This window comes from Globicephala melas, chromosome 1 (genome assembly GCF_963455315.2).
Source record: "Globicephala melas chromosome 1, mGloMel1.2, whole genome shotgun sequence".
Taxonomy (NCBI): domain Eukaryota; kingdom Metazoa; phylum Chordata; class Mammalia; order Artiodactyla; family Delphinidae; genus Globicephala; species Globicephala melas.
The window spans coordinates 171,179,658-171,193,235 of record NC_083314.1 but is presented as its reverse complement, the minus strand read 5'-3'; the positions used below and the strand labels follow the sequence as shown (position 1 = coordinate 171,193,235).

Sequence of the window (13,578 nt, the reverse complement as noted above, 5' to 3'; positions counted from 1 at the left end):
AGTCCCTCCTCACTACAACCTTCAGAGCAGGTGTAATTATCCCCATTTTACAGAGGAGGAAACTGAGGCTCTGATCCCAAGCGCCTTGGGCTGGCTGCAGGCGGAGGGAAATCACCCCGCCCTCCCCGCTTGCCGTCTGGAAGTCGCTCACCTCGCCCACGCAGCCGCGGAAGTGAGCGCTCATGTTGGTGGCCAGGGGCAGCTGCAAGGACGGCTCCACACCACCCAGGTAGAGCAGGGTGTGCAGGTTGAGGCCCTGGCTCTTGCCGGGTGAGGAGCGCAGCACAGGGCGCCCGCCGTTCACCCGCAGGCTGCCGTCCTTGTTGAGACGCTCTGCGGATATGCGATGCCAGCGGCCCAGGGCCAGGGGCTCGGAGCTCCGCAGAACGGCCAGCCCTGGGGAGGATGCCGGCAGGGTTGGCACATGGATGGCCCTCTGCCCCGTCCCACCCCCTACAGGAACTTGAGCAGACAGGGAACCTCCTTCAGCCTCCCAGTGTCCCAGAGGAACCCGAGAGGTCTAGAGACTTGCTTCAGGTCACACGGAGAGAGGAACGCGAAGAACAGGGGACTCCGGTTGGTCTGACTTCAGAATTTATTCCTCCCGCCTCCTGGGGGTGTGGAGGGCCAAGGGGGGCATGGAGCTTGGTGCCTACGGCTCAACTGCATTTGCTGTCAGTGCTCACCTGACCCCAACTCGTAGCGGAACTCCAGATGGCCGCCAACCATCGCCAGGGACACGAAATCCTCCACCGGCCCGCTCTTTCCCCCGCTGAACAGCAGGACCCCGTCAGGTGCCAGCGGCTTAAACTCAACATCCAGGCGTAGCTCGTGGTGCGTGTTGGTGAGAGCAGGCAGCGCCAGGTAGGAGCCCGCGCCCGACAGGGAAGGGGTGGTCACAGTCACACCTGCAGCAGTCACAGCTCAGCCAGGGCAGTGGGGATGCCAGAGTCCTGGGAGGGCTCCAACTATGCAGCCTTCCTCTGGGACCCCTGCCCACCCCACTCTCCAGTCCTAGAGGCTCGGGATCAGCTGGGCAATGGCTGCAACAGCCTAGAAGCACCCTGCCCCCAGCACTACAGACCAGGCTGGATCTCCAATTAGATGGGCTTCCCCTTTGGGGCCCTTGTGTACGGGATTCAGGCTGGGCATGAAGCTTGGCCAGGTGACTTTGAGGCCCTCTGGCTCTGGAATAATTTTATCATCCATAGGGCCCGTCATGGCCCCAGAATGCCCTGCCCGGCTTCTCCTGTCCTTACTGGGACCCCTGGGGGTCTCAGGCCCAGCTCCACTTACCTTCCTCACACCTCACGCCCGAGCGGCCCAGGTGGCAGCGGCAGGTGTAGCCTTGGCCGTCGGGCCGGTTCACACAGGTGGCGTCGGGCCCACAGGCCTCTGGGGGACACACAGGCCAATGAGGAGGGCACTGAGGTGGCCTGGGAGGTGGTGGGGTCCTGATGCCAGAACTCTAACTACGGCCCCCCGGGGGCCTTGGCTCCTTAGGGCCGGGACCCCTGGGAGGGCTGCATCGGGTGACCGGGGAGGGGGAATGGATTCGGGCAAGGGTGGGGCCAGAAGAGGAGAGAGCAAGGCGGGGAGTGAACGAGTGACTCTTTTGTTCTTGAAAGACTGTACCTGGGTGGTGGGTAGTGGGGTGAGTGCCTTGGTAACAGATGGGAAGGTGGTAGGTACCAGGAAGCAGTGATTGGGGCTGGGGGGAGTGTCCGGGTACAGTGACGGGGGATGAGTGCTTGGGTAGCAGAGACGGGAGGCATGGTGGATATTAGGATGGCAGTGATGGAAGTCAGAATCCAGGAAGAGTGGTTAAGTACTCGGGAAAGATGGAGAGAGTGTGGTGAGTGCGGTTAGCAGTTGGGGTGGATATGACGGGGCAGCAACGGGCAGAGGGAAGAGGCCGGAGTGGCAGTGATGGAGAGGGTGGGTTACACACCTGGGTGGCAGTGCAGGGCCTGCGAGTGCTCACAGCGGCTCCCGGTGAAGCCAGCCGGGCACACACACACATAGCTGCTGCTCTCCGAGTCCTGGCACTGGCCCCCGTTCTGCAAAGCAGCCCCCGGAAGTCAGACCGAGAACACTCTGGCACTTCCCCACTCCCCACCAGGGCCGGCCATGGCTGAGGACAGCGGCCTGGGAGGCCGGGAGGAGTGTGCGGTGTGGGGTTACCTGGCAGGGCCGGTCCCGACAGGTGGGGCAGTGGGAGATGCCATGCGCTGTAAGGTTGAGGTCATGGAAGACGATCTCCTCACCCTGGATGCGCAGCTCCCGGACACAGCCTGGGGGGTGGGCAGGCAGGATGAGCCAAGTCAGGGGTGCTGGGAGGCCTGCCCAGCTCCGACCCACGCCCTGCAGTGCCCTCCCAGGTGCTCTGCCAGCCAGGTGAGGTCTGGCCAGGGCTGAAGGTGGGGAGGGGGTTCACCTATGAAGCCGCTGCTCAGCCCTGCCTTGGGGATAGCGCCATAGTCGGGGTAGCCACCCAGGTAGAGCTCCTCATTCAGGTCCAGACCCTGGAACTTGCCCTGGACAGGGGTAAGTCAGGAATGGCAGAGGCTGAGCGGAGGTGGGGAGGGGCTAGGGATAGAGGAACGGGGCTGGGTCTCACCTGGGAGGTGCCGTTGACCGGGGCCAGGCTGCCCACGATCAGGGAGCCCTGGGTGAGGCTGCGCAGCAGGGTCACGGTGTGGAACTGGCCCAGTGCTAGCGGTGTGGGGTGACGGATGGTGGCCATGCCCGAGCCTGCATCAAACCTGCTCCATGGGGTGGGAGGGAGGGCCGGGGCAGGAGAGAGCGGATATGGGGTTTGTAGGAAGGGCTGGGCAGGGGGCCCAGGCTGGGCAAAGGGGTCGACGCCATTCCCTGTCATCCTGCTCCGGTTCCTGTCCCTGCCTTGTGCTCTCGCCCCACCCCGTGCTCTCGCCCCACCCCCACCCCCAGCTCACCCTATCCCTGCCCCTCCCCAGGGGTTCTTCTTCTCCTACACTCTCCCTGGGAGCTTATTCAGAGCAGCCCCCGGGGCTCCAAGTGCCCCTGGCTCTAGGCCCTACAGCCTGGCACCTGGCCTCACTGTTCGTCTGCACACTCCTCCCTCTGAGATGACCTTGTCTCTTTCCTTCTTTGTTTGTGGCTGGTCTTCCCCAACTAGGATATACATTCCCACAAGGGCCAGAACTTGATTTGTTTTGTTTGTATCCGTGCCTGGTACATAGTAGGTATTCAGCACAAAACTGTTGAATGAATAAATGAATGAAGGAATTCTGGCCTGCAGCGGTCCCACCCTGGAAGGACACACTCTAGCATTGCTGAGTATTTCTGCCGCAACTGTGTGCAAGTCTGAGGCTGCTTCCTCCGCCACCCGGCTGGCGCACTGTGCTGACCCCGGCAGCACGGGGGGTCACCGAGGGTAACGGTCACATCTCCTCCTTCTTTCAGAACCTCCGTCGTACAACTCAGCCCAGGGTGGTGTGTGCCTGACGGAAGTCCTGCAATCTAGTCCCCCAGCCCCCCTTCCCCTGTAACCCGGGAGGGTGAGGGTCTCACCGGAACTCGGGCCTCCCGCCCACAAGGCCGAAGGAGATGAAGTCGGGCTGCCTGTTGGCCAGGTTGGTGGGGCTCCCTGGGATCCGCTTCTGCCCGTTGTACAGCAGCATCCCTGGGAGGGCAGAGCTGTGTTAGGGCCTCCCGTCCAGCCACGGGCTCCCTGTCTGCCCAGCCCCGGAATGAATGGCCCAAGCTTGTGAGCCTTTCCCCTCGCTAACTGCTGTCCCTCCCTCCAGCACACCCCACACAGCCAGGGCGTCTCCCTCTCAGGATGGGGCCCTAAATAGAAGGGCCTTGCTGAGAGCTCCTAGAAAGGAGCTGAATTTGCTTCACTTACACTGTAGGGTCTACCTGAAGGAGGAGAGGGAGGCGGAGACTCACCCGAGTAGAGGAGGAGGCCTGGACAGTAAAAGTCAGAGACCCGTAAGAGGTGGGAGGAGACAGATGAGAAAGAGAGAGAGAGAGAGGAGGGAAGGGTGAGAGATGGGGAAAAGGAGGAAGGAGCAGAGACAGGAGTAGGGAGACGGGACAGAAGGACCGGGGGTTGCTGCACCAGTGGCAGAGGGACCGGGGGAGGCTTGGGTGCAGGTATCACACAGGAGGGAATGGAGAAGAGGAGGCATGAGCCAGAGGGGGAGGCCCGGCCGGCCTGGAGCCCCCGGGGCAGGGAAGGCTGAGGACCGGGAGCTGCCAGGGCTCATACCCTGATGGCAGTGACTTTGGAGATCCCCAGCCCCGGGCCCCCCAGTCAGCTCCTCCCCTGCTCACCATCGGCTGAGTCGGGCCGGAAGGTGATCTTGATCTCAAACTTCCTGTAGGCATCCTTGATGGTGGGCAGCGGCAGGAAAGAGTGGGGGGTCTGCGTGAAGTAGGGCACCACCCGCTCTGAGGGCAGAAAGCACAGTTCAAGACGCCACCCACAAGGTGGCGGGCAGGGTGCCGCCTCTCCCGGGGTGTGTGGTCTCACCTGGCACCTGCAGATGGGCAAAGGCCTTGACCTTGCCCTGGCGGTTGGTGGCAGTGCAGACATAGGTGCCCGCGTCCTGGGGCTGGACCGAGGGCAGCAGCAGCATGTTGTTCTCCAGGCGGCTGTCGGGCGGCAGGTTCCCATCCAGCTGCAAACACACTGGCACTTTGAACCCTGGCCTTGGCCCACACCTCCACGGGGCCCGTCTCCCATCCCTGCCTGGGGCCCACCCTCAGACATGGAGCGCATGCTCTGGGCCAAGCCTGGGCCAGCTCCTGGGGGCACCGAGATGGTGAAGACCTGGTCCCTGCCCCTCAGGCACGCCCGCTGGTTTCCTGCCTAGCATTTACCTTGCTCCAGGTGATGTCAGGAGTGGGGTAGCCAGAGGCCATGCAGGGGAAGACAGCTGAAGAACCAGTGGGCACACGGACCTCTGGGGGCGTTGAGATCTGCGGCAAGGCTGAGAGGGGAGGAGGAGACACAGGCCATCAACCTGATGACACCAACCGTTTGTGAGCCCAGCCTGTGTCCTGACTCATTTAATCCTCATGCCATCCCTGGAAGGGAGGCACTGTGTCCCCATTTCACAGATGAGGAAACTGTGGCCGTTCACTCCTGGTTGCACAGGTGGAACCAGGCAGAGCCAGGGCTCAGGGACAGGTTCAACTGACTCCACAGACCGAGCCTCTTCAACACACCTGGGTGGAAAATTGTGCCGCCCTCTGGGGACCTGAAGAGGGGGTACTAGGGCAGTATGGGTAAGTTTGGGGCAAGTGATAGGGCTTGGGGTGAAAAAGAATAGCCTCTGAAGAACACACAGATTGTGTCTGCCTGGCAACATCCACTGTCCACGTTTTACTGTCTTTCACGTCTGTTTTGTGTTTGCGCTGTCTCTGCCAGCAGACTGAGCTGTAGGTCTTCCTCGTCAGAGCGGGAGCTCCAGCAGGTGAAGACTACTTATCTGATTTCCTCTTGATGCCCCACGGCATAGCTTTTCCCTGCAAGTTCCAGCTGCCCCAGAGGAACACTCACTGCTATCCCCTGCTGCACCTGCTTGTTATGAAACCTGCTCCCTAAATACACCAAATTGAAAATCCCCAAGAGAGCAGGAAGGAGGAGTAGCGCAGGTAAGGCAGGAGATGGCGTGAGAGCAGCCCCTGCACGCTCCCCGGCCCTGCAGAGCTCCCTGCCAGCCTTCACCTTGCACGAGTAGCAGCACGTGGGACTGGGCGGTGCCTGCGGCGCTGGTGGCGGTGCAGCGGTACTGTCCTGCGTCAGCCAGCTCCACGTGGGCGATCCTGACGATGCCTCCGCTCTGCACGATGCCAGGCCGCAGGCGCCCTCCAACTTTGCTCCACGTCACCTGAGGCTTGGGGTCACCCAGGGCCAGGCACTCGAACTCCACGGCATGGCCGACCACCACGGTCTGCACGGAGGTCCGGATGTTGATGAGCACAGAGGGCAGAGCTGCGGGAGGATGGGGCAGAACAGAGTGAGGCAGCCTGCTGCAGGCCTGGGCTCAGAGAGGCTGCAGGCTGCCCCAGAAAAGGTGAGCACTGGAGCCCGAGGCACGCAGCATTTCATTCACTTTTTCGTGCGTCCACTCATTAGCACGCTCACTTGTTTGCTCTTTGTTCATTCGTTTCACTCACTTGTGCATCGCAGTCATTTTCATTGGTTTGTCTGAGCGCTCCGCCCATCTCCCTTCTTCCCCCCCCTTGCAATATTTGTCAAGCCCCCTCACTCTGTGCTAGACGAAAGCAAGATACAATCGAATAATTCTCTTTATTTGTACACATTTAAGGGGTTTCTTGGGGAATATGGTCCCTGTGCACTTCACCTCTGTCCCCTGCTCTTAGCAGAAGCCTGAAGCCACCGTCCTACCTTGGACAACAAGCTGGGCACTGGCCTGGGCCTGTCCCCATGGTCCATGGGCCTGGCAAACATACGTCCCTTGGCAGCTCTGGTCCAAGTTCTGGATTCTGTAAAGAAAAAAATAATAAGACATCAGTGAATAAAAACAATTGGTGAGAATACTTTGCAGTTGTGTGGGAGTTAAAAGTCAAGTATCAGCACACGATGTAAACTTCTAGTCTCCCCAAAACCATGGGAGGTAGGTAGGAAGTCAGGGTGAGTATCACCACACCCATTTTAGACCAAGACCTTGTGGTCTAGAGTTCCAGATCACACGGTTATCAAGTAGCAGAGCTGAGATCTGGGTCACATGTATATATCTGGCCTCAGAGCTTGTTCTCTTCCCTTTAACAATAATACAAACATGGGCCACTGATTACTGAAGGCCTTCCACATGCTAAGCCCTGTGTTAAGTGCTCTAGGTTATCTCATTCTGGTCTCATATAACCCACTGTACAGCTGAGAACACTGAGGCTCAGGGAGGTGAAGTGACTTGCCCAAGGCCATTGTTTTATGCTAAGCCCAGTAGGATAGGTATTCTAACAGCCCCACTGGGTGCCTTGGGCTGGGATGCCCAAGTTCAGTCCTGCCCCTGCCCCCACTCACCGGAGCACCCCATCATGTATGCTGTGGCCGGGAGGCAGCTGACCCCCTTCTTTGATCCAGCGGAGTTGAGTGCCCAGGTCGCTGGGCACGACACAGTGGAACTCGACGCTGGCCCCTATGCTCTTGGTCTCCAGCTGAGGCGTGACCTGAACGGTGGGCGCGGATCCTGCTGGGATGGGGGTGGCGGGGAGAGAGCCGGAGGGGCCTGCGGGGACAGGTAAGAGGTTGTGCGTGTGCGTGTGTGTATGTGTGTGATATCCCCGATGCCCCTCCAGGACCCAGGAGACCCCCATCCTAACATTCAGGGGACGTTCCCCTGTTTGCCTCTCTGACCAGGGAAAAAAGACCTTTCATTGGCAGATTCATTCATCTGCTCACTCGTGCAGTCATTCAATCAACACAAATAAGAGCCTGTGGAGCGCTGGGCTGTGCTTCCAGAAGCTCCTGGCCTTTGGGAGGGGAGGGCAGCCCAAGGCGAGAGCGGGAGGGGTCGGCCTTGGAAAGATTCAGACACCTGAAGGAAGGAGAGCAAAGACTATTCTGGCTCTAGTCTAAAATAGGAGAGGGGCTTCCCTGGTGGTGCAGTGGTTAAGAATCCGCCTGCCAAAGCAGGGGACACGGGTTCAGGCCCTGGTCCTGGAAGATCCCACATGCTGCGGAGCAACTAAGCCCGTGCGCCACAACTACTGAAGCCCACGCGCCTAGAGCCCGTGCTCTGTAACAAGAGAGGCCGCCGCAAAGAGAAGTCCGTGCACCGTAATGAAGAGTAGCCCCGACTCGCCGCAACTAGAGAAAGCCTGTGTGCAGCAATGAAGACCCAACGCAGCCAAAAATAAATAAATAAATAAATTTAAAATAGGAGGATCCCAGGTGAAGGCACCTAATGTCCGGGTGCAGGGGACATATGGGAGGGTGGGTCAAATGCATACTATCACCATTTACCAAGTGCCTACTAGGTGCCACGGGCTCTACATATGTGTCCGTTTCTAAGTCAGCCTATGTGCTGGCATTGTCCTCTCTACTTTGCAGGATGAAGACAGTGAGGCTTGAGGTTCGCTCACTTGGCCAGGTTCACACAACTATCAAGTGATCGGGCTGTGCACTGAACCCAGGACCTGGGCTCACTTCAGTCCAGGCTCTTGAGAAGACCACGGAGATGTGGGATTCTCTGGAGATCCACTGAAACCCTGGGCATCCGGGGGTGGGTGCTGCCCTATCACACATTCATTGTTGTCACCGTCCAGCATTTATGCAGCCCATTCTGGGTGCTGTGGTGGACAAGCCCGGGGCTGCTGAGATGACTGGGTCCAGGCCCTGCCCTCATCCTCTGTCTGGCAGGCGAGGCAGGCTGGGGTACTCATGTAAACATAGCCTCTGGCAGTATGAGGTCAATGCCAAGGGAGGGATGCAGCAGTGAGAGCTAGTTGCTGAGAACACAGTGACCGGGGTCTTCCGGGGGAAAAGAAGGCGTTCCAGCTAGGGTAGTGGAGGGGGGTCTTCATGCCCCAGGTGGGGGTCCCCCGGCACCAGCTGAGGGGTAAGTGAAAGGCTCGGACAAGCGCCTGGAGGAAAGCTGACCCCATTCTACCCAGTCTGAGCTGGGGCTGCTCACCTCGGACCAGCACCTGGGCGAAGGCCTCAGCTGAGCCCACCTTGTTGGTGACCCGGCAGCGGTAGCGGCCTGAGTCCGCGGGGGCCGCAGGCTCAAGGAGCAGCATCTCATTCCTGGTGGTCGCCCTCCCAGGGAGGCTGCCGCCCACACGGCTCCACTGGAAGGTGAGTGGGGGCGTCCCATGAGCCAGGCACTGGAGCTGCACCGTCTCCCCTGCCTGCACCGACGCGTGCTCCGGGACTGTGGTGGCATACGGCGGGCCTGGGGTTGGAGACACAGAGGTCAGGGCGGCGGAGAGCAGAGGTCAGGATGGCAGCAGGTGCTGGGCCCTGGCGACTTGCCAAAGGACTAGGGAGCTGAACGGGGAGCCCAGAGGACTGGGGATGAGGGAAGCCAAGGTCCCAGGAGGGGACGTGGGTTTTAGGTTAGGGCAGGCTCCAGGGCCTGAGGTGCATGTGACCCTCCAGGTAGGTTTCCTGGAGTTCTGTCCAGGGTGTGGCCTGGTTGGGGGGCTCAGACCTCCATGCAGTGCGGAGAGGGTAGCGCGAGGAGGGTGGACGAGGGCCTTACTCTCTACATGCAGGGCGATGGTGGCCTCAGCATGCCCGGCAGGGCTAGTGGCGTTGCAGATGTACTGGCCCGAGTCCTGCTGGGCTACCCGTGGGATGATTAGCGTGTCACCTTCCAGCTGGTGCTGCCACGGCAGCGGGGAGCGCAGTTTGGACCAGTGGATGGTGGGCGTGGGGCTGCCTGTGGAGTGGAGCGGCAGAGGTTGGTGGGCTGCCCCAGGACTGGCTGGGGGTGGGATGGCCAGGAAGGGACCTGGGTCAGCTTGCTCCTTCATGGGGGGCACAAAGTGGGCACCTCAGCCATCACTGGGAGATTGCCTGCAGCAAAGCCCCCTTCCTGAGCATGACATCCTCTTCAGGTCTCTTGTGTCTAAATTCAGGCCCCAGGGCCCGCTGCTCTGCCTGTCCTGTGTGCCAGCCCCCGTCCACACCTGTGGCTGAGCAGCGCAGGGTGGCCGTGTGTCCAGCTTCCACAGTCAGCTCGGCTTCTTCTACCTGGACCTGGGGGGCCCCTGGGGCCACAGTGCCCGTGTCTACAATTACTTCCACTCGCTTCTGCGCTGTGCCCAGTGCATTCTGAGCTAGGCAGACGTAGATGCCTGCATCTGATGGTTTAGCTGACGAAATCTGGAAGAAGCAAGGAAGTTGGTCATCAGGCCACTGAGGGGGGACCTTGGCATCAGCCCTCTGGCTTGGTTTCACCTCTTTCTTCTACCCATCCCTTTGTTTTTAGCTTTCCTATTTGACTGGCTGCTTGAGGGCTCACACTCAAGATATCCCATTAGTCTATCCATCCACACATCCACCCCCCCATCTACCCGTCCATCCATCCATCATCCATCCATCCACCCATCCATCCACCCATCCATCCATCCATCCATCCATCCATCCATCCATCTACCCACCCATCCACCCATCCATCCACCTACCCACCCAACCACCCATACTTCTACCCATTCCTCCTTCCACCTTCCTTCTTTCTTCCTGACCGTCTTCCAATCTAGCCATCATCCACCTATCCCATCCCTCCCTTTCTTCACCAATTCATCACCCATCTGTCCATCCACCACTCTCTCCTCCAGGTAACTGCTCGATAACGGGCAGTGACTGGGCCTCAGATCCAGAGATGAGACCCCCCTGACATCACCTGCAGCACGGTGTGGCTGTCCACGAGCCCAGGTGCCCGCTGCTCCAAGTTGGTGGGGGCACCGATCCGGGTCCAGTGAGCAGAAGGGCGGGGCTCCCCAGCACTGACACACTCCAGGGTGATGGCCTTTCCCGCTTTCACCCGCACGGGGCTCTCGGGGAGCACAGAGACTGTAGGGGGCCCTGCACAGAGGAATGACACCACTGATACACATGCAGGGCTCTGCTGGTCATGTGCACTGTCACAGCCCCCTTACCAGTAACTGCCAGTGGGCACTAGTCTCCCCACTGCACCTATGTAGAGACCGAGGCTCAGAGAGGGAGAATGCCCAAGAGGGAGGCAGTGGCAGAGGATGGATTTAAGCCTGGAGGTTCTGAGCTCGGAATCAGAGCTGGAAACACGAAGTCAGAGCCCATGGGGTTGAAGGCCCTCACCGTGCACGCTGAGGTTCACGACACTCTGGGCCACACCATAGGCATTGGAGGCCACGCAGCGGTAGGCACCGTGGTTGCTGGGCCGGGTGCCCACGATGGTGATGATGGAGCCGTTGGGGCTGATGTGGACATTGTCTGCGGGGTTGGCATCAAGGAGGGTGTGGTCAGTGAGGGTGTCCTCCTGCCTTGGCGCTGCCAGTAGGCACACCAGTGCCCCATGGCCCCGACCCCTCCAGTCTGGGTGTATCCAGCTCACAGGGTCACAGATGGTTGATAAACAAGTCCTTGGAGACTCCTGGGTCCAGCCCTCTCACCATCCAGACAGGGACACCAAGTCCCCAGAGGGGAAGGGCTTTACCCGGGGTCACACAGAAAGTTTGGTGCCATGGTCGGCTCCGCCCAGCCGCCAGTGGTGAGCCTCGCGCATTCACACCCGCCTCCAGCCCCCCACCCCCCCGGCTCACCCTCCAGCTCCTGGTTCCGAGTCTTCCACTCAAGGCTGATGGGGGCTGCCCCATCATGGATGAGGCACTTGAAGCTGGCGTCTTGGCCCTGCCGCACGGTGCTGCTGGGCGGGTCGATAGAGATGACAGGGCTCCTAAGGCCTGGGGGAGGACGGAGGCAGAGGGCTGCGCTCAGCCGGGCTGGGTGGGCTCCCCCGCCTCCCCTCCCCACTCCTCGGCCCCAGTGTCTCCCCGCCTCCCCCTGCCCGTGGCGTCTCCCTCACTCACGGTAGGAGGACCCTGCACTGGGCGGGACAGTGACCGTGAAGGAGGCCTCGTGCTCAGGGCCCGAGCTGCCAACCACACGGCACACGTATTCTCCGGAGTCGGCCTGGGAGACGTGGTGGAGCCGCAGCCGGGAGCCGTGGGTCTGTCGGAGTGAGGAGAGGGTGGCCATCGTGCCAGAGCACTCGGGACAGGGCAAGTCCCCGAGCCCGGCTGTGCCAGTGCCCAAGAGTTCTCAGGAGCTCAGGGCTCCAGCTGGTGGAGATGAGGAAGCTTCATTCACAGAATCCTACAAGTCCACTCCATCCCCTTTTCAGAGGTAACTGCTGCAGGAAATGATTCAGCAGCAAAGCCAGGAGAAGAACCCAGGTCTCTCAATTCCCAGGCTGCTGAACTCCTCCCCGCCAAGTATTTTATCCCCTGGGGTCCCCAAGCATGCCAGGGTTTGTGTGAAGAAGGTTTGGGATGCAGACGGCAACTGCAGGTCAAAACTTGCCTGCCCTGAATTCTCCCCACCCCTGGCCCCTGTACCTGGTGCCGGGCGGGGAGGCTGCCCCCACGCTTATACCACGTGACCTGGGCATGTGCCTGCCCGGGTACCACGCAGTTCAGGTCCAGGGTTTGTCCTTCGGCCACATGGGAGGAGGAGGCCTCGATGTAGATGGGCTGGGCCAGTCCTGGGGCTGTGGGCACAATGGGTGGGTGAGAAAGGGGCGGCCCCGGGGGTGCAGGCAGAGACCCGAGGCGGTGGCACCGAGTGCCAGCTGGCCCTCCTGGAGGTGCAGTGGCTTGAGAGGGACTGAGCTGGCTGAGCACCATTGACCTAAGAAGGGTCTCTGTCCCCTGGGGGCTGAGATGCCCTGGTGAGACCTTGGTTCCCAGTGGTTGGGGGAGGGGCTGGAGGACCTTCTTGGAGCCGAGGGCTAGAGCCCTGCTGGATAGCAGGGGGAGCAAGGCCAGGCAGGGGCCCCCAAGCCTGTGCCCAGAACCGCCCGCCGCTCCCGTCACTCACCAGGAATGGGGCCTGGGCTGGAGGCCTCGATTGTGACCAGGACAGAAGCCTCCAGAGTGCCTGAGCTGCTGGCCACTCGACAGGAGTATTCGCCAGAGTCGGCAGGGGACACCTGGTTCAGCCTCAGCAGGGGGCCGTGGACCTGGCCAGGGTGGGGCGAGAGTGGGGAGAGTGAGCCGGGGGGCTGGTGGCCAAGGCCGTCAGATGCCCCAGCCCTCTCATACCTGTACCCCAGGACTGTCATGCACCATTGTGGGCGCTGCCTCCTGCCAAAGGTTACCCCCTTTGACACTGGACGTTGTGGGGTATGTTTACTATTATGCTTTTCCTGGCAGGAGAAAGCCCAGTGTCTTGAGTAAGAGGTGTCCTTTTCTAATTTGCACCAAGGTACTGGGCAGCCAGTGACGGCCCTACCATGCCCAGCCTGTTCTTGAACTCCTGAGTCCCAGTGATCTCCTGTTGCCACTTTCCTGAAGCCCCGGACGTTGGGGCCACCTTCCCTCCCGGGCAGGGGACGGGGTGGGGTGGGAATGCCCACATCCTGCTTTCTCCAGCCTCCATACCTGGTGCCGGGCGGGAAGGCTGCCCCCGCGCCTGTGCCATGTGACCTGGGCGTGGGCCTGGCCAGGCACCACGCATTTCAGATCCAGGGTCTGCCCTTCGGCCACGTGGGAGGAGGACGTCTCGATGAGGATGGGCGGGGCTCCGCCCGGGGCTGGGGCACAGGAAGAAGTCAGTGAGCTGGGACTCCCTGTGTCCTCAGCCCCTGCCCCTGGGTGCCCAGATGGTCAGGCCAGAGGCCACAGGCAGACGGCCTTGATACCCCCCTTCCCATTCCCCTGAAGCCTGGAGCAGCTGGGCTAGCCTGGCGCCTCATTCTCCCAGCCCAGCCCCAGACAATGGTCCCACCATCCTCTGTGCTCCCGGCACCACTGGCGGCCAGGGCTCAGGGCCAGGCAGCTCCACACAGATCACTAACGTTTCCCAGACTTGAGTAGTACGGGGCTAAGAACCCAGACTCTGGGGCCAGACTG

The 13,578-nt window shown here is 60.9% G+C and overlaps 1 protein-coding gene across 2 annotated transcripts in view; it reads right to left on the bottom strand.

Moving 5' to 3' along the window:
- HSPG2 (heparan sulfate proteoglycan 2) overlaps positions 1–13,578 on the bottom strand; it is a 102,076-nt gene that overhangs the window by 5,099 nt on the left and 83,399 nt on the right. For both annotated transcript variants that reach the window (XM_030875628.3, XM_030875631.3), the window contains 24 exons: positions 13,108–13,259; positions 12,545–12,686; positions 12,064–12,215; positions 11,536–11,677; positions 11,269–11,409; positions 10,805–10,939; positions 10,371–10,552; positions 9,655–9,850; positions 9,225–9,404; positions 8,655–8,915; positions 7,043–7,247; positions 6,407–6,504; positions 5,723–5,989; positions 4,873–4,982; positions 4,523–4,670; positions 4,324–4,440; positions 3,556–3,667; positions 2,621–2,765; positions 2,438–2,537; positions 2,185–2,294; positions 1,952–2,060; positions 1,297–1,395; positions 687–908; positions 152–396 (listed from right to left, as the gene is read on the bottom strand). In XM_030875628.3, coding sequence (XP_030731488.1) covers positions 152–396; positions 687–908; positions 1,297–1,395; positions 1,952–2,060; positions 2,185–2,294; positions 2,438–2,537; positions 2,621–2,765; positions 3,556–3,667; positions 4,324–4,440; positions 4,523–4,670; positions 4,873–4,982; positions 5,723–5,989; positions 6,407–6,504; positions 7,043–7,247; positions 8,655–8,915; positions 9,225–9,404; positions 9,655–9,850; positions 10,371–10,552; positions 10,805–10,939; positions 11,269–11,409; positions 11,536–11,677; positions 12,064–12,215; positions 12,545–12,686; positions 13,108–13,259 — 3,770 coding nt within the window. The remainder of the gene's footprint in view (positions 1–151; positions 397–686; positions 909–1,296; positions 1,396–1,951; positions 2,061–2,184; positions 2,295–2,437; positions 2,538–2,620; positions 2,766–3,555; positions 3,668–4,323; positions 4,441–4,522; positions 4,671–4,872; positions 4,983–5,722; positions 5,990–6,406; positions 6,505–7,042; positions 7,248–8,654; positions 8,916–9,224; positions 9,405–9,654; positions 9,851–10,370; positions 10,553–10,804; positions 10,940–11,268; positions 11,410–11,535; positions 11,678–12,063; positions 12,216–12,544; positions 12,687–13,107; positions 13,260–13,578) is intronic.